We start from the raw sequence: 23211 nt of genomic DNA, 5'->3' as shown, positions 1-23211 counted from the left end.
AGTTCACCTCCCTGCTGGGTTGGCCCCCGCCACCAGCTAAGCACCCACGCTGCCGCTCACTCACTCCCCCCACCCAGTGGGATGGTGGGAAAGACAGGAAGAGCAAAAGCAAGAAAACTCATGGCTCAAGATAAAGGCAGTTTAATAGGTGAAGGAAAGAGAAGAAAACAGCAAGGAAAGCAAGGCAACCACTCATCACCTCCCACAGGCTTGGAAGCCAGCTCCCCATCCCTCCTTCTTCTTCTGGCTCAGTTTTTGTTGCCGAGCATGATGTTACACGGTAGGGAGGTGAACAGCTGCAAAATACAGATCCTTCCTCAAAGGGTGTGGGAATTTCTAGGCACTTGTAACCATTACAAAGCAGAAAAAATAGATATAGGGATAGATTTGTCCTACCTGTGATGCTTAGAGAGTCCTTTCTTTAGGATGGTGTGACAGACATGGGGATGTGGGTTTCCTCAAGGAGGATAACTGGATGAGAGGTATTTTCTTTTTCCTTCTCTCAAAAGAGAAATGACCGTTTATTTAAGCTAACAATGCAATGAACCTTCCCATTCCTTTTCAGAAGAAACCCGGAGTTGCCACTACTTAAAACCCACTTGCTGCAACACAAAGCACTGTTCCGCTCACAGAGATATTTATAGAGGAAATTAGCACAACTTCTTGATAAATCTGTTGGATTCAAAAGTGATGCGGCTGGCAAATGCAGTTTCCCTTTTAAGCTGTTTGAGCATTTCTGTCATAACAAACATTGTCCCCAAATTGTGGCACCCTTTCCTCTCACAAATTTTTGAGTGGTGCTGGAACACACTCTGATATGATTCCCTTTCATTTCTGACACCGTTATGTCATTTTATGGATTTGCGCTGACAGCATTTCATTTCGACATCATTATAGCATCTCAACTGACTTTCCACACTGAGCACACCAAGAGAGTTTTGTGATGATACTATACTAAGAACAGTTAGAATGCAAAATAACCCTGCTGAAGAGTAATTATTATGCATGAACATGATCAAGTTTTCTTGCTTAAATTTTCAGCTGTTGAAAAGTCGATATTTTCTTTCTTTTAAAAATGGCCAGGAGATTCAAGGTATAGGTGAAGCAACCCCGAGGCTGGAGGATGCAGAGCACAGTGGGTGCACAGCCTGCCGTTATGGCTAGCAAAGGTGGGCACAGCACTCACCAGGAGTCAGGAGTCAGTCCATCATCTTCAGCCCCTCGGAAGTCAAGTGCCTGAGCTGGGCAGTGAGGTGCCCAGGTGCCTCAACTCCCATCACAGGCAGCAGAAGGAACCAAAGGAGGGTTGACCCATCAGTGTTAGACCCGTCTCTTAAGCCATGATGAGATTTTGTTGGGACATGGCGGTCCCAACTGCAGAAGGAGCCTGGAGAAGTGAATTAGCCTCGCTGTCTAACTTTTAAATAGTTAGTTAGGAGAGTCTAGTTCCACCCAAAGGGGTAAAAAAAGGCAACTGGAGAAAATAAACATGGTAGAAAAACCAAAAAAACCCCCCAACCCCCCAACATCTCTCTTTTTATGCCTTTCACTGCTTATATGTCTTATATGATTGTGTCTTATAGATTCATGGCTGCACAAGCCAGGGTGTGCAGAGGGATCCCAGGTGACAAGCCTAAGCCAGGTGCCTCTCTGAAGCCTCTGTGATGAGGGGGAATCGATCCCACCAGAGATGCTCCTGCAGTGACATCCACGCAGGCCAGCAGTGTGGCCACCCCAGGATCACACACATCTCCCTGGCTGCCGTGGAGGGTGGCTCTGGTTCCCTGAACCCTGCTGCAAAACCTCCACCTGCACCTGACTGTTCCCATGCTGGGATCTGCTCTAAGAAAGGAAAGACATGCCAGCTCATGCACAATTACATTAAATATTAAAGCATATTAAGGTAGTGGCAGCTCGAAATACAGCAAACTTTGGATTTATCAAAATGTTCTGTGATATTCAGAAAGTCTTCATTCATCTCCCTTCTGGAAGTGTGTTCTAACACAGGCTTTAATTACATCATCAACCACTATATATTTTTTTTTAAATTGGAACATTTGTGTTGGTGAGGATATCCAAGGCATGCTTAGGAAGTGAGATAGGTCAGTATTTTTACTGTCATTTTAAAATTAGGGATCCTCTGCCTTAGCTACTGCATTTGGTACCACAAGTAGGGTCAGTCATTTCTTCATGATCTTTTGCAGGAGTAGGAATTTTCTAGTCTCTGTAGTATGTAAGTGCCTTACTACCCTTGATAATGTTTTTCTTCAGGTGAAACGAGATAATGAATAGCATTACCTCCCCTGTTTGAGATGGAAAAACGAGACAGAGGAGACTTGCTGGCGTCCAGATTAAAGTCAGCTCTTTGGGCTCCCACATCCATCCCACCAGCGAACACGCCACTGTCTCCACCTGTGTGTGGATGTCCTCAGGCAGACAGAAAAACAGGGCTCTATTTTCTTCTCCTTTACATTTTGTGTATGTTTGTCAGCCTCACACTATAATGATGTAGTAGGTTGCCTGGAAATAGTGTGCACCTGAAAGTAAAAAAGTTCCTGATGTGCTTTTAGTCAGCGAAATCCTCAGCTAAATGTGCCAGCAAGCTCTGGCTGCGTCGGACAGGGAGCAAGAGTGAGAGGAATCAGGTGGGGAAGCAGTGAGCTGGGAATACAGCTTTTCGAGACAGTGCTGCATGTTTCTTATTTCAGATTTATGGCTCAGCTGATGTGCATAAAAATAGTTACCTGGGGGCAATTCTAAATTATCTTATTCCAATGAGAAATCCCAGGTAAATGTGAAAGTCTGGAGGCATAGCACTGGGAGCTCAGCAGCCTGAGCCCAGTAGTGCAGAGTTTCCTCCGTGTGCTTCGGAGAGCAAGCAGCAGTAGGATTTATGACATGAGTGTGGAGTGGTGTGTGGGAACTGGGTATGTCACCTGCAGCCAGACCCATGAATAGTGTTAGGCTTATGTTTTGTCAGGCAATTATTTTTTTATAAGGGGATGACATTGGAATATTATTAAAGACAAGTTCTGCACTGTGGATGGCTTCTGTATTTGCAAGTGAGTTAATCTGTAAAACAGCAGGTGATCCTTAAACATGTCCCATGCATCTTACAGCCCAGAGAAAACTGCTGTAGTACCAATGGGCCACCACAGAGTGTCCTTCTGCTTGTCCAAATGGAAGGGTTTGGTGGTCTAGACAGTCAAAGGGGTCCTCAGTTACAGGGTCTCTACTCTGTACGTACAGCATACGCCTCATATCCAAACTTGAAAACAGCCACAGTTCCCATCTATGGTTGTGGATGCCCCATCATTGGAAGCATTCAAGGTCAGGTTGGATGAGGCTTTGAGCAATCTGATCTAGTGAAAGATGTCCCTGCCCATGGCAGGGGGTTGGATGTGATGATCTTTAAAGGTCCCTTCCAACCCAAACCAGTCTGTGATTCCTCCCTCTGCAAAAGTCTCTCAGGCCAGAAAGGGGTTTCAATGTTTCCATGAGCAAGGAAGAGGACGAGCCAATCTCCTCATAGCTTCCGTAGGCATTGCGAGGGAAGAACGAAATTTATCACAGTGTCATCTCAGGTTATTCCTTGAGCAGAGAGAGACTCATGAGATGGAGCTCATCCTTTCAAATCCAAGCCCGTGCCTTTCAGCTGCCTCACCCCAAGACAGATGTGCTGTGCCCAGCCTCCAGAAAACCTGATTCATGGCTTCATCCACAGCCCGTTGCCAGCAAGCAAAAGATTTCCATTGACTTCACTCAGTTTTGTGGCCGGCCCCTGGGACTCAAAACACATTGCAAAAGGCCAGTTCTCTGCTGAAACTGTCAAGGGTCTCCTGTGTTGTTAGAGCCAGCAGAGCCTCACTGGTTGCTGCCAGCGGGGAATTTGGCCCTACGTGCCATTTCCAGCGCGGATGTCGCAAGCTGACTTCACCCTCCCTTCATCTTGTGCTGCTTCTTTAGCTTGGGAAATAAGCGGTAATTGAGAATGTAGCTTTTTAGATATCAAAGCCCGTTTACATTCATTAAGTTTATGAAACGATGGTTAAAAAGAAAACTTAAAATGTCTCTTGAGTTTTTGCTGATAGAAAATATGTCAGACTTTCTGGAAAACCCTACCTCTGGGATTGCTGCCAAGTGTTTGCTTCTCTATTGCTACCATATTTTGACCTCAAATGGAACTTTCTAATTACATCACAAATATTATTATATCATGCAAATTAGGAAGCTGTTAACATAGTCCAGGATAAAATAGCTGAAAAATAACAGGCTACAGCCACTTTTCATTACACTCTGAAGGTCTAAAAAGTTCTGAAGTATAAATCCCCAATCCTGTCTCTTTGAGTATTGAAGAGCAGATTACCTCACAGCAAAGCAAGCTGGTTACTTAAAGAAGCTGGCTAATCCATGAGACATTATTTCTGTCCTCTTCTGTTGGCATCTTTTGTAATAGTTTATTAACAATGATTTGTGTCCTGTTGAGTAAGCTGTGTTTGTATAACACCATTGGCACTATATTAGCTGAGACCAAGGGTATTCTGGCTAGTTAGTCACAGCTATCAAATGCTTGGAACTTAATTTTCACTCTTTTCTGGCTAAGCATCTTTAACAAATATTTTGCTGCAGGGTGGAAAAAGTCCTAAATAGTCAACACCATTGTTTGCAGGACTGGACATGCACTTGCAGCCAGATGAATACGTTTGATGTGCTCTTGTGGTGGAAACACAATGACATCTACTGGCCAATGCAGATGGCTGTAAGACTGTTTGCAGGAGGATTATATGCAGAAAACAGCGCAGATTCGACTCTGCGAGGAAAGGGGATGTCATCCTTCTGAGAGGCAGGATGATAAATCAGAAGAACATCCGCAGATATCTCAAGTAATACAATAGAAATTGCAAACCAGAAAATATAAGGTATTTTACTTATGTACCACTTGTTTATTGTTAGTTGAAAAACAAACAAACAAGCAAACAACTGGCTAAATCCTCTGATTTGCAAAAGCTTCCCTATTGTCTTCAGTAGTGGCTGTCAGATATAAAAAGGAGTTAAAGCAACTTACACTGGGTGTAACCAGCTGAAATCCACAAACAAGATCAAAAACGCACAAATGCGCCTCCTCTGCTCTTGAAAAAGGGATACATGTGAGCAGGGATTTCTGGTATCCTAAAATGACACAGTCCTGATTTCTGCACCGCAGTGTTATTAGTGCATTTTTCTCTTAACATGATGCAATCTCTGTAAGTCTTGTGCAGAAAATTATACCTAATCAACCCCAAACACACGATGCTCCAGCAGTAAGGTATTTCGCTTGCAAATAGCGTTATTAAAAATAAATAAAGGAGGCAATCAAAACATGTCTGTTTCTGAAAATGTAAATGTTAACGATAGCAAAGAGAATAAATTTCCTACCAGCTCACACTTCTTATGTTCAAAGTGTATCATTTTGAAATCCCTTGTCTTCCATCATCTCTGCCCTTATAATTTTCAGTTCTGTTGCCTCAGCAAGATGATGCAGTTCAGCAGAACCAGCACCTCCGAAAATCATCATACTTGCTTTCTAAAACTGGTAGGCTGTGCCAATTTACTCAGTGAGCGGCACTGGGTTGGAAATGTTACACAGCTACGGTATCAGTATAGCATCCAGAAGAGGAATACGCTGTGCTGAAAGGAAGGCTTTGGCTCCAGTTCATGGAAGCAAATCAGTCCAGAACTGAGGGATACAGCATGGACTAGATCCAGTCCAGGGTTGTACAAGCTTCTAGGCGGTGAGAAGAAAATCTAGGCTGTCCAAAAAAGGCCAATATTCTGCACGGAAGCAAGAGCAGCAAATACAAGCAATGCATTGACATAAAGCTCTGCATTAAAGGTGGTGACCCTAATCCGTGGAGACTCGAGTACCGTTATGTGCTGATTTCAGTGCGAGTCAAGAATGTGCTCAAAGTGAAGCATCATCTTGTAGGCTCTGTTTATAACATAAGCAAGTGGTCCAAAGCTCTGTACATTTTTGTGTGTTACTCTCTCACTTAGATTTCATCCCTTAGAGAGCAGAAGAGGGAATGTGAGCGAAGGGGTAGGGAACTGACCCTAATGTCACAACCCCACTGCTCAACAATGGGCTTTTCACAGTGCGGTTTGCAAGGAAGAAAAGAAAAGGGGAGATGGGGAGAGGGAGGAGACAGAGGAGAAAAGGCAAAACACAGAAAAGAAAAATATGATAAGGTGTTACTAGTTCAGTCTGTGATTATAAAGATCTAAAAATGATCTTCCTCATAGCAATAAAACAGAAATCTGTGATAAAAATGATCTGACAGTCAAAATATTACAGAAAGTTCTTACCAGACCCTATACAGCAGATGTATCCTTCTGTACATAGGATTTAGACATCCCCTGCAGGGGATGCAGGGATGCTAGCAATGGGACAACTGTGGGCTGGATTTCCCTCCTCAAATAATTTCAGAGTGTCAGAATTGGCATTTGATTCCTGACTGGCAGCATTCAGGATGCAGGACAAAACAGGAATGTGTGTATCTGCGAAGCTGCTTGTTTGGATATGACATCCTGGGTTTTGGCTCTGAATGGCTATATTGTATCGAGGAAAAAAAAATGAAGAGCAAGAAAATGTCTTCCATATTTTCTGATATGTGTAACTTCTTTAAACAGAGCTATTATGGGATGTGAACTTCTATGTTAAACACAGTGACACCTAATAATGAATAAAAAAGAAATCAGATGCAGATTTCTGGGCTGCTGTTCTATGTTACCACACCATCCATGACTTCTGCAAGTGGTCATGTATGTTAGTGGTTTTCTTCCTGCAGTAACCAACCGAGATGCAGCCTGAAAACTATAAGTGTGACACTCGTGTCCCTGCTTAGTGCTAATATAAACCTTCTGCCTTTTATGCTGGCAGGTGGGTGGACATGTGTATGTGTCCACAGGTGCATTCCACAATAATTCTGGGTAATAATCAAACACTCTCCAGAGTCCACACAGTTATTCTCTTCCCTCATTTGACTTTGACTTACGTTTCCCATGAACTTGGTTACATAGGAACTGTTAAGAAAAAATATTTGTTCAGATAATAAAGGGTGGGTTTTCTTCATCCAAACCCCAAAAATCTGCTGAATCTCTTGATCAGCAAGAAGACAGTCAGTGGTAACCTTCGCTCCCCCTTCAAAAAGTATTGCATTGCCTCAGTTATTTGTTTAAAGGGACACCATGATGTCAAACTGGGACCTAAAGATAGTAATCATAAACATATTTTTTTTAACAAACTGAAGACTTGTGGAGATATTTCTGTGTTTATCATTTCCAGTGGATACAGGGGATTTTGGTATATCTTTATTACAAATAAACATCTTCCACTCAGCCAATGCATCCCAGACATTGCAGCCTTATGCTCGTGCATGGTGGTCAGGGAGAGAAATCATGAGAAATTCATTACTTAAACCTGAAACGAATCAACCCATTTTGTCTGACCGAGTTGGGAGAATGAGGAAATACTTGAAAAATGTTTATAAAGTCTCAGAAAATAAAGGTGGGAGGGTTAAGCACCCTAGTTAAAAACACAGATGGGAGAACATTTGTCCTCAGGTGTGCCAGATCTCTGCTATTGCCAGTTAAACAGAGTGAGGAAGGGTGTTTTACATCAATTTTTGTTTCCTGGTTTTCAATACAGAGGTCTGCTTGCATATGTGGATGGATAAAGATATGTCTTCTTCACATACGTGTGTAGAGATGAACCAGAGAGCTTTGCACACACAGAGCTGCAGTCTCCATCCGGGCACATTTCATGAGCGAGCTGGCGTTATTCATCTTTGGGTGGTCACTTTGAGACATCCTGAAAGAATCTGCTTTTCGGGAGCACACAGCCAGTGCCGTCTTTAGGTCACTTAATTCAGACACCAGAAGTGATGAACACTTTGTTTCCAGCCTTACAGCAACTTCTGTCAAGAAGAACAGAACTCCTCTGGGACATGCAAAACTGGACATGGGAACTCCCCGGGTGATGGGTGAAGCCAGGAGAGGGAGGTGAGGATTCTGAGGCTGCTCTGCTCTTGCTTTGACCTCTTGTTGGCCCTGGGTAAATCTCTTCGTTTTCTTTAGCAAGCAGGCAAAAAGAAGACACTTACCCACTGAGGAAGGGATGATTACTAGGTAGCGAATGAGCACACTGTGGAATGGGTAAACAGCATAGCCATGCTAATTATTCTCAGCAGCTTTTAGTCCTCATCTCCTTATAAACATGCTTTTTTGCCCTGTGGCAACACTCAGCTGCCTTCCTCTGGTCCTGCAGTGTGGCACAGTGCTGAGATTTGACTTACCACCATCTGGAGGTGAGATGGATGGAATACAAAACTTCTATTTTGCTAAATGAACAAACACAAACAGCCATCTTTGGCCCCTTCCCATCCCTCTCCACCCTGAAAAGACCAACCAGAGAATGGAATAGGATGCATATAAAATATCCTTAAACCTGTGAGCATCTCCCGGTAGGTGGTGTTCAAATGGCTTTTGAATGTTTCAGCATATCTTTAGTTCTCTTTGATTCTTCTGAGGTTATATGGGTGGTTACTGGCAGAATTATACAAATACAGTCTTCACAGCTCAGCAATCCTTGGATCCACATTTGGAGTTCAATGTGGGTGGCATAGGAGTAAATGCCAATAAGAAGGCTAGGACAGGGTTGTTACTTACAGAAACTAAATGACTCAGTATAGAGCCTTTGCAAGCTGCAATTAAAGAGCCAGAAGAATATTTTGTAACTACTAAAGTGTAAGGGGGAAACCTCAGTTTTTTGTAATACTGTTTTATTTTCCCTCTTTAATGAATGTTTTAATCTTGCCTTAAGACATATTTCTGTTACTCAATGTCAATCAGAGACAATCAGTATCTTTCAAGTCTTTTGCTGCTAGGGGCGTTTGCAACTCTGCTGCGGGAACATCTTTCAGTTCATTTTAGGGTTAAGACTTCAGATCTCGATAGTTGCATGTTCCCTTTGTTGAGAGAGTCTCTACAGTGTATATAGAAAGATTTTACTAAACTTCCCATAGACTTTACATTGGTTTTGTACGGGTAACTTATCACACGATGACGAGGTATTGTCCAAAAAGTTTTCAACAAAAGCCGTCACATTGACACAGTGTGGATTAATAAAAAGTTGTGCAAACCTCAAAGACAATATGAGCTATTGGCTAAAGCATTAAATTGAGACCCAAGAAAGTCTTAGGTTATTGTACCGCCTCTGCACTGTCTTACTGAATGCTAGGTTTGCAGGATGTCTCAGTTTCTCAAGTTTCCCATCTGTTGAATGGGGATATAGTACTCACAGGCGATCTTGATGTAGCTGAAGGCACATTTTGAAACGCAAGCATGCAAAGCAATTGGTGAGTGTCAAGTACACACGTGCAGGGTACAGTTTATATTGTGGGAAGTACTGGGATGAGTTACCAGAAAGAAAAAAAAATCATCGTATTGAAAACCTTAAAAAATCTGATTACAAAGTAAAACAGGGAAATATGGTTTTGGTACATCACTTCAGACCGCTACAATAACAAAACAGTTTTGTGTGCACTCGTGCATATGTGTGTGTGTGTATGAGCATACATATGTGTGCTTGGAGGGGCATGTGGGTGTATGTATATGTATATACATTTATATAAAAATAGGTATACACATATATATGCACACACTACTGGTGTGGCATATCTGTGGCATATCTATTCTTTTGCTTGTACAGCAGCACATGTATCATACAGACAATAGCTAGGCAGGAACCTAAAGCATTTACTGAGAGCAAGAAAAATGATTTGTGTTCTAGAATCAGAAAATCAATTTTCGACTTTGTCTTACTCTTTTTCTAATCAATCAGTAGTGTTAAATATTTCTAAACTGGCTGTTTACCAAATTTCAGTAACGTCAGTTTGGTCAGCTGAAGAGCTGAGCTCAGGATCAGACCATAATATATACATATTTCATGGGATTCATACCTTCAGATTTCTCTGAGCTGTTCATGAAAACACAAGAATCAAAAATTGCTATAGGCAGTTCCACAGGGAAGGAGGAATGACCCCAAATTTTCAGCGTGAACTGTCCTGCAATCATTGCCATGACTGAGTTTTCAAGACAATCATCATATCCCAGAGGATTTCAGAGCATATTAAATGCAGTCCTCCTGGGAAGGTTGAAAAGAAGGGGTATTATCTGAAGACCTGCTAGACCAACTGACTTCAGACCTGCATGGATAATGTTGCCCCTGGCTCTGATGAGGTATAACAATTTTCAAAACATGTCGGAGATGCCTGTGGATTTTAGAGCACTTTGAAAGCCAGGTCTTAAATGAGAAGTTTTGCTCCCAGGGCATAACTTTGAAAACAAAGTGCAGGAAGACAGTAAATGAGTCACAGCAAAGCCCTCTGGAAGCTGAGAAGAGCACAATTTTGATATATGAAGCTGAACAACAGAAGGGATACAATTCTTGTCCTTTTGAAGAATTTCTGAAGTATTGATCCCCTCCAGTACAGATCATGGTATGCTTGTGCGCCTCCACGCATAAAAAATAAAAAATGATCCCTCGAACACAGTAAGACTTGCCAGATATTAATGCTGGGATGTTTTTTAAAGGTGGGCTCCATTTTGGGTATCCATTTCTCAAACAACCTGACATTTGAAATACAGACTATAGCCTAGACCTGGACGGGATTTGGCAATTTCTCCACATGATGCAGCAAAGGTTTGAATTTTAGAGCTCACAGAAAAATCAGCTGTCCTACAGAATGCTGTTTTCACCATAAGCTCCAGAAGTACATCATTGCACCATTAAACACTTTGCTTTCAAGACTCATTGTCAAGTATTTTAAAATATACACTATTTTTTGTACCCTATTAATGAATATAAAAATGTTATATGTGGTGAAAAAAAACCAAAATAGGAGAATAAATGACGCTATGGCACTTTGTAGTTGCTATCTCCCATCAGTGGAAAGTCTCCAGCTTTTTTCTTTTGAAGAGATTGTGACCATGCTACTATCTAACATGTTAGACTGAAACAGTTGATAATTTTTTTTTCCTACAGCTTGCTTTTGCAATTGAAGGGCTTTGTGCTTTCTGTAGCACCTGGAGCTGCTATTGCTCCACAGCATACAAGAACAAATTATCATTCAACGTGTCAGTGTAAAATCAAATCTCAAAGAAGTAAAAAACCAAATGCCACTTTCACAAATCAGCGAGGAGTTTGTGATCGCTAACTTACTTGTTTTTCAGTCTAAAAATTATTCCTGTGGCACCTTGTAAATAACTTTTGTTTTGGTTTAGGAGAAGTGCAAAGCCATAATTCACAAAGCAAACAGCAATAAACTCATTATTAAAAACCATATTTCACAGATGTGATCATTTCAATACTAAGAAATGCAGCAAGTCTTTTGATCACTACCGATCCTGCCTTCAGGTGGTTTGGGAAGGGGGCGGAGGGAGGAATTGATGAACAGTGATAGCACTGTTGGATGAAACGGGTTCAAGGGACCTCGAGTATTTATGCTAAAACTACCTTTTTTTCATGTGGTATCCTATAGTTCCATCCTGAATCTCAACCATTAATACGTGATGTTATAGAAAGAAACCACAAAGGAAAATCCTGCCTACCAAGAAATGTAACCCCCGATATTACCAGATCCTGTGAATAATAAACCCAGGATGAGTAACCATGCAGATATCCCCCAGCCTGCAGTGTGGTGCTGAATTTCAGGGTAGGGAACACAACAAACAGACATGAACAGTTACAGAGCTACACAGTTTCGTGTCGGATTTGTTTTTCTGCTTGATTGCAACATCAGAAACTGGATAGAGACAAGAGATGCCTATCCAGCGCTTCACATCAAAGGTGATGGCCAAGTGTTTTAATGCAAGGCCAGTTAAGTATTCCAGTACTTGGCCAGTATGTTAAATTGTCCTGGACAGACTGGATGCATTCAGAGGGCTATCAAAGGGCTAGGAAGAGCCTGAGATGGGAAACATGCTTTGCTGATAGCACACTGTTCGTGTCAAAATGATGAATGACATTGGATTACGCGTGCTTCATTTTAAACAGCAGACAATGAGCTGGATTCGTTAAACCCTAGCAGTTTTATAGCAAAGCCTTGAACCTGAAAACCCATAGCCTCTGAGGAAGGTAAAAGGAGAAATCCAAACACCCTCAAAGGATGACAAAATTCATGTTTGGCTTCAAATTTTGCGTCTCAGCTCTGACTTCTGCTCTGAAGTGTGCAGCACAGTCTGGGCGCTCGCAGCTGCACCTCCCATGATCAATGCAGTCAACTGATTTGTTTCTCTCCCAGTGGGGGGGTATGGGCTCTCACACCGGTATGACCCATAGGGCTCATGCTTCACTCGCAGCATGTAGTCTGTCATCTATATATCTTAAAAAAAGAGATGGGATTTCCAATTGATCTGAGATTGGTTTACTTGGTGGAGGGAGGGAGAAAGAGAAAGCGTATTCTTCCCAGCCCCCTTTGCCACAGTACTGCTGCCAAAACTGAAGCAGCCACACAGAGAGCTGAGGAAACTTTTAAAACTTAATTAGGGAAGAAAGCAAACAAAATAATACTATAGTGTGTTTACTCAGAGCTGCAGTGCTGCCAGAGAAACCACATAGCTTGCATTTGTAAGCTATGCTTTTCATATAAAACATATTTAATTAAAACAGGAGACAGGACAACAAGCTTTCTTCTAACTTCGTTTAAACACATGTTTACGTTGTGTTTTAAATTCCCCTTGGGTTAATGTGAAGCTGGGCTAAAAGCTTAAAAGTGATGTAGCCTAGGTAGTTTTATTCCCAGAGTTTAGACTTTGGAGCCCAACGGTGTGTCATCTGGAGCTCCCAGGACCCATGGACGCCGTTGTTCAGAAGGGGCTCGCTTGTGCTCCCCTCCTGACGCTCTGAAGCTGAGCTATTGTTTTGAGTTCACACACATATGGTCTTTTCTGCAGCTTTTCAAAATATTAATTTATTTAGCTTGGCCATCTTCTCCCTTGTTCTGTTTCCCCCCTCTGTTACAACTGTCAACATAACAATTTCTGTGCTCTTTTTGTGTTCTTTGGGAAGGAATTTTAATGGATTTGTGGAAGCATCTTTGCACGGCTTTGAGCTTTACAATGACTTACTTTATAATGACCAGGAAAACAAAGCTTTACCCATGAACGGTGCACACTTTATATTATACTTGAAATAACAAAACACGCACTTTCAAACTGTACTTATGTGAATTAACAGGAGAATATTGCATCTTTTATAGAATTTTAATGTAGTTGAACAGAACGGCACATGTGGCAGAGTAACCAAGTGGATTAGTAGTACATTTACCAAAAAGATTGTTCGTGAAAGGAGAAGACACACAGTGATTCTAAATATGGACATTTTCAATTTCTGTTTGAATTTTCAAAAGTAGAAAAGTTGTTTTGTAATCTAGGCAATCTTTTGGGTGTTTACTTTGAATGTTGAAAACAATAATAGCTTAAGGACAAAAAAGATTTCCAGCTCACAGTCTGATTTGGCACTGCTGCCTATAAATGAAGGTGTAGGATTTTTCCCCTAAAAATATCTTGCCTGTCATTACATTGAGTTTTGATGCTCTTCAATTGTTCTACCCAAAGTTTTAATTTTGGATCAGTTCACTGAGTTGAATTCTTTAGAAAATTTCAGCTGAATAGTAGATATTTCTGAAAATGAGATTAGAGAAACCCCTCACAAGTTCTTCGCAATCCTTCTCTCTTTCTTTCTCAGCTGCTTACCTGAGCAGTGTTGGTGCCTCTGTGCTTCGAAATCTGGCACTGGACCAGGGAGAGGAGAGTTGCAGGGAGGAAGGTGGGGAGATGGTGAGCAGGAGGGTCCACGTACGAGCCTGGCACTCCTCCGGCATGAAGCTGCCTACATTTGGCTCGCTGCAAAGCTCTGCTCACACATGTTCAAGTAGAAACTTGATAGAGTTTGGCAGCTAAATTCTCTGAAGATTTCCAATATTCTTTCCTGCATCTTTCAAGTCTGCAGGAGGCAAGCAGCGCTTCCTCGGGAATTGCTTCTTTTGACTGTCAAAAAAATGTGTTTTGGATGATACAGATCATATGCTTCAGATGAAAGAACAAGAAATCCTGCAATGAATGAGCAGCTCAAGCATAAGCTGAACCAAAGCAGAACTTCTTTTTAACATCCAAAAGCTATCAACATGCCAAGCATGCAATTGACTGAAGTCCAGAAACAGCCGGCTGTCTCTCCCTTCCAAAATCGTCATGTACTTTATTTATTTCATAAGAAATACTTTCTATTATTTGGTTTCATCCTACTATGAGCTGCATACATGAGTACCTGAAGCCATCCTGATGAGTTACACCAAACAGCATTTATTATGGCATCTTTTTTCCTCACTGAAATGGAGCTTTTGAATGAAAACCATCTGTCCTGCTCTCACTACCGTGCCCTGCTGACCAGGCTGGCGCACACCAAGCACAGCCTGTGTGAAGAACGCCGGTCTCACCTGGGCCAGACATGGATAGGCAGTTGTCCCTGCAGCCAACAGGAAAACATGGCTGGTATCTTCATCAGCCTGTATTTCCCCAAGCCCTGGGGAAAGAGCTGGTCCATTTTTTAACAGCATCCACATATAATAGTTTGCATGCCCAACTTTTTGGTGGGTTTTGAAGCAGACTGTCCCATGCTAGGACTGATTTTGCTCCTGTTGAATCAAGGACAAAGCTCTACTCCACTTCGACAGAGGCAGAAGCATCCTGTGAATCTCCAATTACCCGTAGCTTTTTGTAAGTCGTTTATGAAACTATTCATTTTGCAGTTGTTTGCCACAAAGAAGGGATAATTCCGCATCTTTTTACTTTACGAGGCACACTGGAAGATGCCGCAGAATATTTAGCAGGCAATTTGTGCCGTCATAACAGATCTTTGGCTTGGCTTCTGAATCAGAAAAGTCTGCCTTGGTCTGGAATAGTATGCAAAAAGGAACTGTCTTGAATCTGTTTGAATATTTAAAGAGTTTATTAAAAACTTCATAGTTCTGAAGTAAGAGATGCAGTTTTGTTGTGATCTGCACAATGCAAAAATAGAAAATATGGGACAGGACTATATACTCTTTTTTCCAATAGCAGGAAATTAGACTATACTTTATCATTTACCTACAGTTTAGAGAAGAAGATTGCAGATTATCCTGTTTTTTTAACAGATGACAATACAATTTAGCTTTGCCAGGACTACTAAGAGTTCTGGAAAGGAATATCATGTCATTGCATTCTATATTTAATCATTTATTTTGATTCACAAAAAGAACTCCTCTCAGGATGCTCTTGATAATTTTAAAAATTACAGCAATTATAACAGCTCGATAAGTACTTCAGCTTCATCTTCTTTAGTCAACACATTACCGATAAAAGAAATGGATGAATCCCTTTCCTGAGGTGTCTCTTTCTTTGGTGCAAGCTAAGAAGCGCTCCCAGGCCGTGGAGCACTGGGGACGGCAGCACAGATGTCCCAGTGCCCCGCACGGAGGCAGTGCTGCCTGGAAGCACGGGCAGGTGTCTGCAAGAGGCAAGCAGAAGAGTTGCACTCATGCACGTTAGCTAAAACTGTGTCCGGACTCAAGCTGTGGCATAGGTATTTTTAGTACTGATGATTGAGAGGTCATTATACAGAAATAATACCTCTAATATCTTGTTATATCCTAACGAGTTCTGACGGTGAGTCCTTTTGTGCCCATACACAAGGGGTATGGCGTTCAACTGCCTCTGCAGCCTCTCCACATTCTCTGATAGTGCAGAGCCCTTCGAGGACTTTGGGATATAAAAATTGTTAATGGGTAAAGGCTGACAACTTAGCCTGTTATCAAACAGCTTGCTGAGCTTACAGCTCTATCTTCTGCTCCACAGGGAATTTACTGGCAAATTCCTCACTCCTCAAGCAGTGCCTAGGGAAAGCACAAGGAGGGGGCTCACGAGCCACAGCTGAAGCAGCCTGGAGGTGCACAGATGCTGCGGGAATCTTCCTCTTCTGCCGGGCACTGACCACCTTCCCCAGAGGATGGGCAGAAAGGCTTTTGGTCTCTGTGGACAGAAAGACAAGGTGTAAAAAATGTTGAAGGTCACAGATCTGGCTGATGCATCCTGATCAGTATTTGAGCCACAAAGCAAGCGCCCAGCAGAGGGCTTAAGCAGGCCACTAAAGGAAAAGGACTCCTAAAACCCACACAGGGTGGATGTATCAAGGAGAAGCTGTCAATGTGCAACGAAAGTACGGTGGTCATTATACAAAAAAAGATTTAAATAAATTCTGTAAATGAATGCACCCTGAGATGATTCAGTGGAATTGCATCACTGCAAATAAAACTGATACAGCAAATCAGTTCTTTAACCTCAATCTTTTAAAAATGTGAACATACTGAAGGACAGGGGTAGACAAAATGCATTAAGTCCAGAAATCCTTCCTCAAAGAAACATCTGCAGAAAATACAGTTTGAAAATCAATTTGAGGATCAGGCCTCCCCTGCCAGGGCCCGTCCACCCACCCCGAGAGCATCACAGGCATAAAGAGAACTGGAACTGCCAGTGAGAAAAAGTGAAACTATAATCGTTTTCTTTTATTTTGGTAACTTTTATGTTACTGGGAACTTCAGCTTTCCATCGCCGAAGTGCTTGGGAAATAAATAAACATCAAGAAATGGTAGTGAGCAAAATAGTCTATATTTGCTCTTTCCTCTGTTACTCACATATAATGACTTGAGCTTTTGAAGAGGCAATACATTTTTATGACATTTCTGAGTATCCTGGGAAAGCTTAGCGCTCTCTGGGCCTATGGAAATGTTTCCTTCTTGTTTTGAAGCGTCAATGATTTGACTGGCAGGAAGGAGCTTAACAGGCACCCGTGATGACGCCACCGCTGCCACCGCCTGATTTTCAGACTCTCTGCTTTTTTCAAAATATCCACGACTGTTGACATTTGAAGATTTTTCCATGTGGGTGGGTTGGATGTGATGTTAAACAGCTGAAAAAACTTTATGGAGAGCTGGGGAGCTGCAGCTCGGGCTGTAGGTGGGAGGTAACAGAAAGCGGGAGCTGGGTGATAACAATGTGGTGGCACAGAGTCCTGAGCAGCCCCACGGAGGCAGTAAGATTTCTTACTACGCCTTCTCCCGTCTCTCACCCATGCAGGTAAAACCAAATTTAAGCTTACGAAGCTTGGGTTTAATGGACTAATTCATTTGCACCAAATTCTACCCAGGTATAAAATGCACAGCTCGCTCTTCTGGTGATGAAAACAGAACTGAAAATTAACGGATTTTTGATTTTTATCGTGATCCCTGCCATCCGCACACATCTTTTTGAAACAAGGCAAATTGCGTATTCATCCTCCTTCTAGTTTAAAAGCAGTATTTGCAACTGAATTTCTTGGGAACGTTTTAAACACTGTGCAGATGAACACGGTGGAGACGAAGTTTCTGCAAAAAAGCAGGCGCTAGTGTATTCGGCATTATTTCCTGACACATAAAGCACGGCTCCAGTTTCAAGACGCGCTTATACTCTGCAGCCGCTGAAGCGGGCAAGCCGTACGCTCCTCCCCGTGCCAGAAGCGGCCCTGCCCGGCTCTTCCCTGGCCTGCCCGGCCCGGCCCGGCCCGGCGCTCGGCCCCCTCGCCCCGCCCCCGGCGCGGCCGCCTCAGTGCTCCGCCGGGGCCCGCGCCGCCGCCGCCATGCCGGGCGGTGCGCGGGGTCTGTACCGGCGGATCCTGCTGCTGCACCGGGCGCTGCCGCCCGCCCTGCGGGCGCTGGGGGACCGCTACGTGAAGGAGGAGTTCAGGAAGCACAAGGCCGCCGGGCCCGCCGAGGCCCAGCGCTTCCTGCGGGAATGGGAGGCAAGTGCCCGCCGCCCCGCGGGGGTCTGACGGGGGGGGCCGCCTCCCGAGCCGCGGGCCCGTCGGGTGGCTCCGGGCCTGGCCCTCGCCGCCGGCGGGCGCCGCGCAGCCGCCGCCTGCCTCCCCCGGCCGGGAGCGGCGGGACCCGCCCGTGCGCGGGGGAGGCCCAGGCGCGGCCCAGGCGCCCGCCCGGGTAAGGGGGGCCGGCCTCTCGCAAGCTGCCCTTCAGCCGGCGGCCGGACCCCCGCTCGCCGTGTCTGCCGGCCCCGCTGTTGCCTGTCGCAGCAGCAGCTCGCTGGACTGCGCGTTGTTTTAAGGATGTGTGTCCTAGAACGTGCCTGCTGGCTCCTCGCTGCTCGTTAGCGCGGAGGTGCGGGTAGGGGGTTGGGTGCTCAGAGCGCCTTCCTCTGGCACGCTCCCCTGAAGGGCGAACTCGTTACAGAGTTACAAAATGCCTTGTAATTCTACATCCCTGGGCAGGTTGTCTTTTATGGTTCGTATTTCCTTGCCTCATCTATGTGTGAGTATAACTACGCACGCACAAGTATATATAACGGAATGACAAAAATGGTATAATTAGCTATATACGCATATATAAAAATATACTATCTGTATAATAAATTATCTATATAATTTTTAATAATAGGTTATGTAAATGTGTAGATATATAACTACATACATAACTAATTGTATACATAGGTGTAAATAGCTTCCCCACGAACTTGTATTTAATTTTTGAGTGACATTTTTTCAGAGTGTTCCCTAAGGAAGCAAGTCTTACGTGAACATTGCTTCTCTGCGTACACCCCCCCGCCTCGGTTTCACCAAGGACAGAAAAGCTCACAAGTGATTAGGATGTAACAAGTTTCACGAGCAGCAAAGGAGGGAGACTCTTGAGGTGCTTTCCCCACATGCCTGAACTCCAGCAGATGCTAGCCTATTAATAGACCCCAAAAAATCCACGGCAGGCAAATGTTATAGATACTTCATGGAGGGAAAACTTCAGTCAGAGCATGAAAACAACTGCAAGAGACAGGTCTATAGACAAGCTTCCCATTAATTTTCACACTCACTGAACTGCTGGTTTGGTAGTATTTCTGAATCTCAAAACTATTTTTCTTTCTGTGGAAGAAAATTGTATTCTGCTCTGCCCTGGAAGCTGGTTAGCATAGGTAGCGTCCAGTGCCTCCCGGTTTACCAACAGAAAGGTAATGAGGGAGATCTGACCCACCCCTTCTGCCTACTCTAGCTAAAATCTTGGGGGTAAAGCAGCTCCATTACCCTTGTGCTGGGGCATTGGGGAACCGACAGGGAGAACGCTGCCTGGTATCCTCTTCAGAGGACAGGAATAAGTGTATTTTAATTGCCTCTTGCCAACTGATAGATCCTGAAATAGGGAAAATTTGTATCTACCTCTCAAATGCCTGATGCTATTGTAATTCTCAATTGCCATTTACTTGATGTTGCCAAAATGTTTCCGCACCACTGCTTCCAATTCTAAGATGAGCTAAAAAGACAAGTTACAGGTTACTATTTTCATTGCTAAATTTTTCCTTAAAATAGTTTTAGAAAAGGAAGAAAATGTTTACATTGAAATATCTTTAGCCATTTCTGTGAAGTAAACAAATAGTGAAAATGTTTCTCAGTTATTTTAAAATGTTTTAAAAGTAGATTATAGGGAAAACTGGGAAAAAAAATTAGAAGGAAAAAATTACAAGGAAGTCAAATTTTGAAACCTGATGTTTAGTGCTATTAGCTATCATATGTTCAAGGAAAGGAAACTAATTTAATAACTGTTTTGAGTGTGTGCGTATAAAGAACTTTGCAAATATGTCTGTCTTCTAACAAGATGCTGGGAGATATTAGCACATAGTTAACGTGGCTCTTCTCATCTTTAATTTTTGTTTTGTTCTGGGATTTTTTTCTCCCCCAAATAATAATCTCAAGGGTCTGATTTAAATCAGACTTTCACGTCTTTGGCCTGTGGGACTCACTCTGCATCTTAACGCTATGCTGTGGTTCCCAGCACCTTGAAGACGTGAACTAGATAGCTGAGGAAGGTGGACTGTAGACAACTTGGATTAGATAACAGAGAAGGATGCTCTAATTCATGTTGGAGTCCTCTTTGCACCCTTCCTGGGCAGGAAGACACTCTTTTAATCAGAAATAGGCTGGAGGCTCTAGAACGGTTCTTGTGGAACACACCAGCGTACCTGCAAAGTGCCCAGTGCTTGAAGGGCCTACGAATCGCACAGTTAGCAATGCGCGAAGCTGTGATATGCTACTTCGCATACATGAACCGTAACTGTACTTCTTGCCTCCATATCTATTTTTATTTTATTTTTATTTATATTTAAAAAAACCCAAAACCAAACAAACCAAGCAAAAAAACCCCAAACAAATCACTACAACGTTAATACAAAATGATGTTTGCATTCCCTGTTAAGTTTTAGCCATTTTTGGAGGAAAAATGCAAAGTTACGGTTCTGTTAACAGTATTTTGGCATGTTGCATGCGTCAAGCACTTCCCAATTTGCTTGTTCATTAAGGTATGCGTATACCTTACTGTATGCACTTTAGTGTTGTCAATATTCCACTTCCATCTGGAAAAGTTCTTTCCTTGTGTCTTCTATTGCATGCAGGGTGTCTGGTACAGAGTGGCATGATGTCTTGTATTACAGAAAAAGAGTATTCGTAATTTTATATTAAAATAGTGTATCATAATGTATATTCACCAGAGGTTAAAGATTATGGATATGATGATTGCATCGATGCTTCTTGTCTTTGAATAAGGACTTCAATATGAAGTGTAGTCTTAATAAGCCACCTCATATGCTTTTTGAATGAAAATTTTCAAGGATGACTTATTTTAACATGAAACTACTTGACTTTCATTAAAAATTTTCAGGCTTTTTTTGGATAGTCAGGCCTTCTGTGTGTGCTTGAATATACTAGTTCATAGTCTGTGTTTGTGGTATGCTTTCTTATCTTCCAATTTGACTCGTATTTGCTAATTGTTCAGTTAACAGGCCTGGCATTTTAATTGCATTATGATTGTGCCAAATGATTTTTTTTTTTGGTATTTAAATCATGCTGATTCAAGTGAACTGGGCACATTGATTGTTTATCAAACAAAACAAGGAGAGCAAATTCCCTTTATTTCATGTGAAACATGGTGAAAAACCTGTGGGATTTTACTGTTAAAAGCTTTAAAAAGAACTGTTAAAGGAATCTTAATTTTACAGAGCATTCAAGCTACCATAGCTTCTAATATTGCTGTAGTTCTTTAATATTACGTTCCATTTCATGGCTTTTGGGAAGAACCCAAATCTCAATGCAGGACCTGAATACTCAGCCTAATTCTCAAACAGGGGTACAGGCATTTTGAATATCTTTACAGTCCAGAAAAGCACGGGTGGAACATTAAAGGGAGTTTTCTAAGATTAACTTTAAAAAGAAATGAGGGAAAGAAGAGGTAAAAAGGCTTCCAAATAATACTGTCTTAGTATGTGAATGATTCATATTGTTTTCACGTAAAGGAGATGAGAAGGGATCCCCTTGTTTGCTATGCACAGGAATTGAGGGATTTAGTGTTAGAACCCAACCGCGTAGATGGCTAATGTCATTTTATGGGAAACCTAAACTGACCTGTTTGTGTTTACAAAATTGGGAAACTATCCTTTGAATATTCCTGGAAGAGTTCTTAAGTGAATAAGACTGATAGAAATAGTCTAGAACATAGTAGAACAATGTGAATTTTGCATTTTTCCTGTCATTGGTGTTGGATCGATGGTTTGTGTCTTGAAACCCACTGGAAGGTATTAAAGGGGGATACAAAGAAAGCAAGCTTTGTTGTTCAGGAATTATCGTTGTTCAGGTAGATTAAAATTAATTATATAAATTATTAATATATGTTCCGTTCTATTTTCTAAATATTTAATATTTTAATTAAAATAATTGGTACTCATTTACAGAGAGGGCTCATATAATTAGATTGATAGTGATTATTACCTTGGAATGCTATTGAATTAATGTTGACAGATATGATAAGTGAATTAGTTCAGCAGTCTTCTAAATCATATGGCAGCTGATGAGAATGCTTACTTAAGAATAGGTAAGATAATATTGATTACTTTATTCCAGGTTACAAATGATATAATGTAGAATATTCAGCTAAGTAATTTCAGTAATCGTTTGTTTTACATCATTTAAGTTAATTCTTCTTTAAATTTCGAAAATGACCATTTCGTACTTAGCTTGTTTAAAAAGCCTGACCCTGTAGATGGGAAGGTCTGGACTATCTTGAGATGAGCAGAATAATTCTGCAGAATTACATGACATTTTCTCACATCTAATAGATTGAATAAATTGCCTTTGAAATGCTTTGGCCACTCTTGACTCTGAAAGCCTTTTTATAAGCTTTCAAGTGAACTGAGACTGATTTGGGAGCTGACGTCTGCTGTTGTATACTCAGAAGAAAGGTGACATTTTTTTTCATTCCTGGTAACAAATCTAAGCATTATATTGGTAAAATTAAGGCGGAACTGTATCTCTCTGTCTGGGGAACCTGGTCACGTAGCCTCTTGAGAATGGCTAATTTTTTGAATCAGTATGATATTTGATATGGTACAAATAATTATAATTAATGAAATTTGTTTTCAATTGCCCATGTCACTTGCAGTGTTTAGTTTGCTGGAATGATTGTGGGATGGTCTCATGATATTTCCCAGGACATAGTTGTCCTGATAAATCTTTTTTGTGAGTGAGTGGATACACTTACAGAATTTTTTGCTTCTTAATTCTTTGGGCTAGTGTGATCTTCCCTCCCCTTCTTGATTTATTTTTAAGCTTCTGGCACTCAAAAATACGTTGAGATGTTGAAAGGAGAATTTGAAGAGCAAATAGCCAAAGAAAGTTGGACGGGTGGAAGAGGAAGCTGTGGCCGGTACTGGAGTCAGACTGGGATGGGAATGGGACATGTGGGTTGCCCTTTGTACTGTCTTTCAGCAAATACATAGATTGCATAAGTCTAAAACTGCTGCTGACTTTCTGTATTCTGCTCTCAGTTTCACTGAAGTACATTATATAAGTGATCTTTTCTTTGCCTGACAAAGAAATACATTTTTTTGGAAGTGAAATATGACTTTAAGGTTTTTGCCATTTTATGACTTTAATAAAAGTTGTGAAATAGGATTTAAGAGTAGTATTTCATTGTAACGTTACCGGATACATTGGAATTTGCTTTTAGTGATTTTTATGGCTATCTGGATGAAAACCTTCTTATTAAGAGTAAATTCCTACTGAGA

The 23211-nt window shown here is 41.9% G+C and overlaps 1 protein-coding gene across 1 annotated transcript in view; it reads left to right on the top strand.

Moving 5' to 3' along the window:
- The first annotated feature begins 17711 nt into the window (after window positions 1-17711).
- SDHAF3 (succinate dehydrogenase complex assembly factor 3) overlaps window positions 17712-23211 on the top strand; it is a 39069-nt gene continuing 33569 nt past the window's right edge. The window contains exon 1 of the mRNA XM_075143707.1: window positions 17712-17905. Coding sequence (XP_074999808.1) covers window positions 17744-17905 — 162 coding nt within the window. The 5' untranslated portion in view covers window positions 17712-17743. The remainder of the gene's footprint in view (window positions 17906-23211) is intronic.

The sequence above is a fragment of the Calonectris borealis genome, chromosome 2 (assembly GCF_964195595.1).
Source record: "Calonectris borealis chromosome 2, bCalBor7.hap1.2, whole genome shotgun sequence".
Classification (NCBI taxonomy): Eukaryota; Metazoa; Chordata; class Aves; order Procellariiformes; family Procellariidae; genus Calonectris; species Calonectris borealis.
Note: the sequence above shows the minus strand (reverse complement) of the source record. Positions and strands in the feature narration are given on the sequence as shown.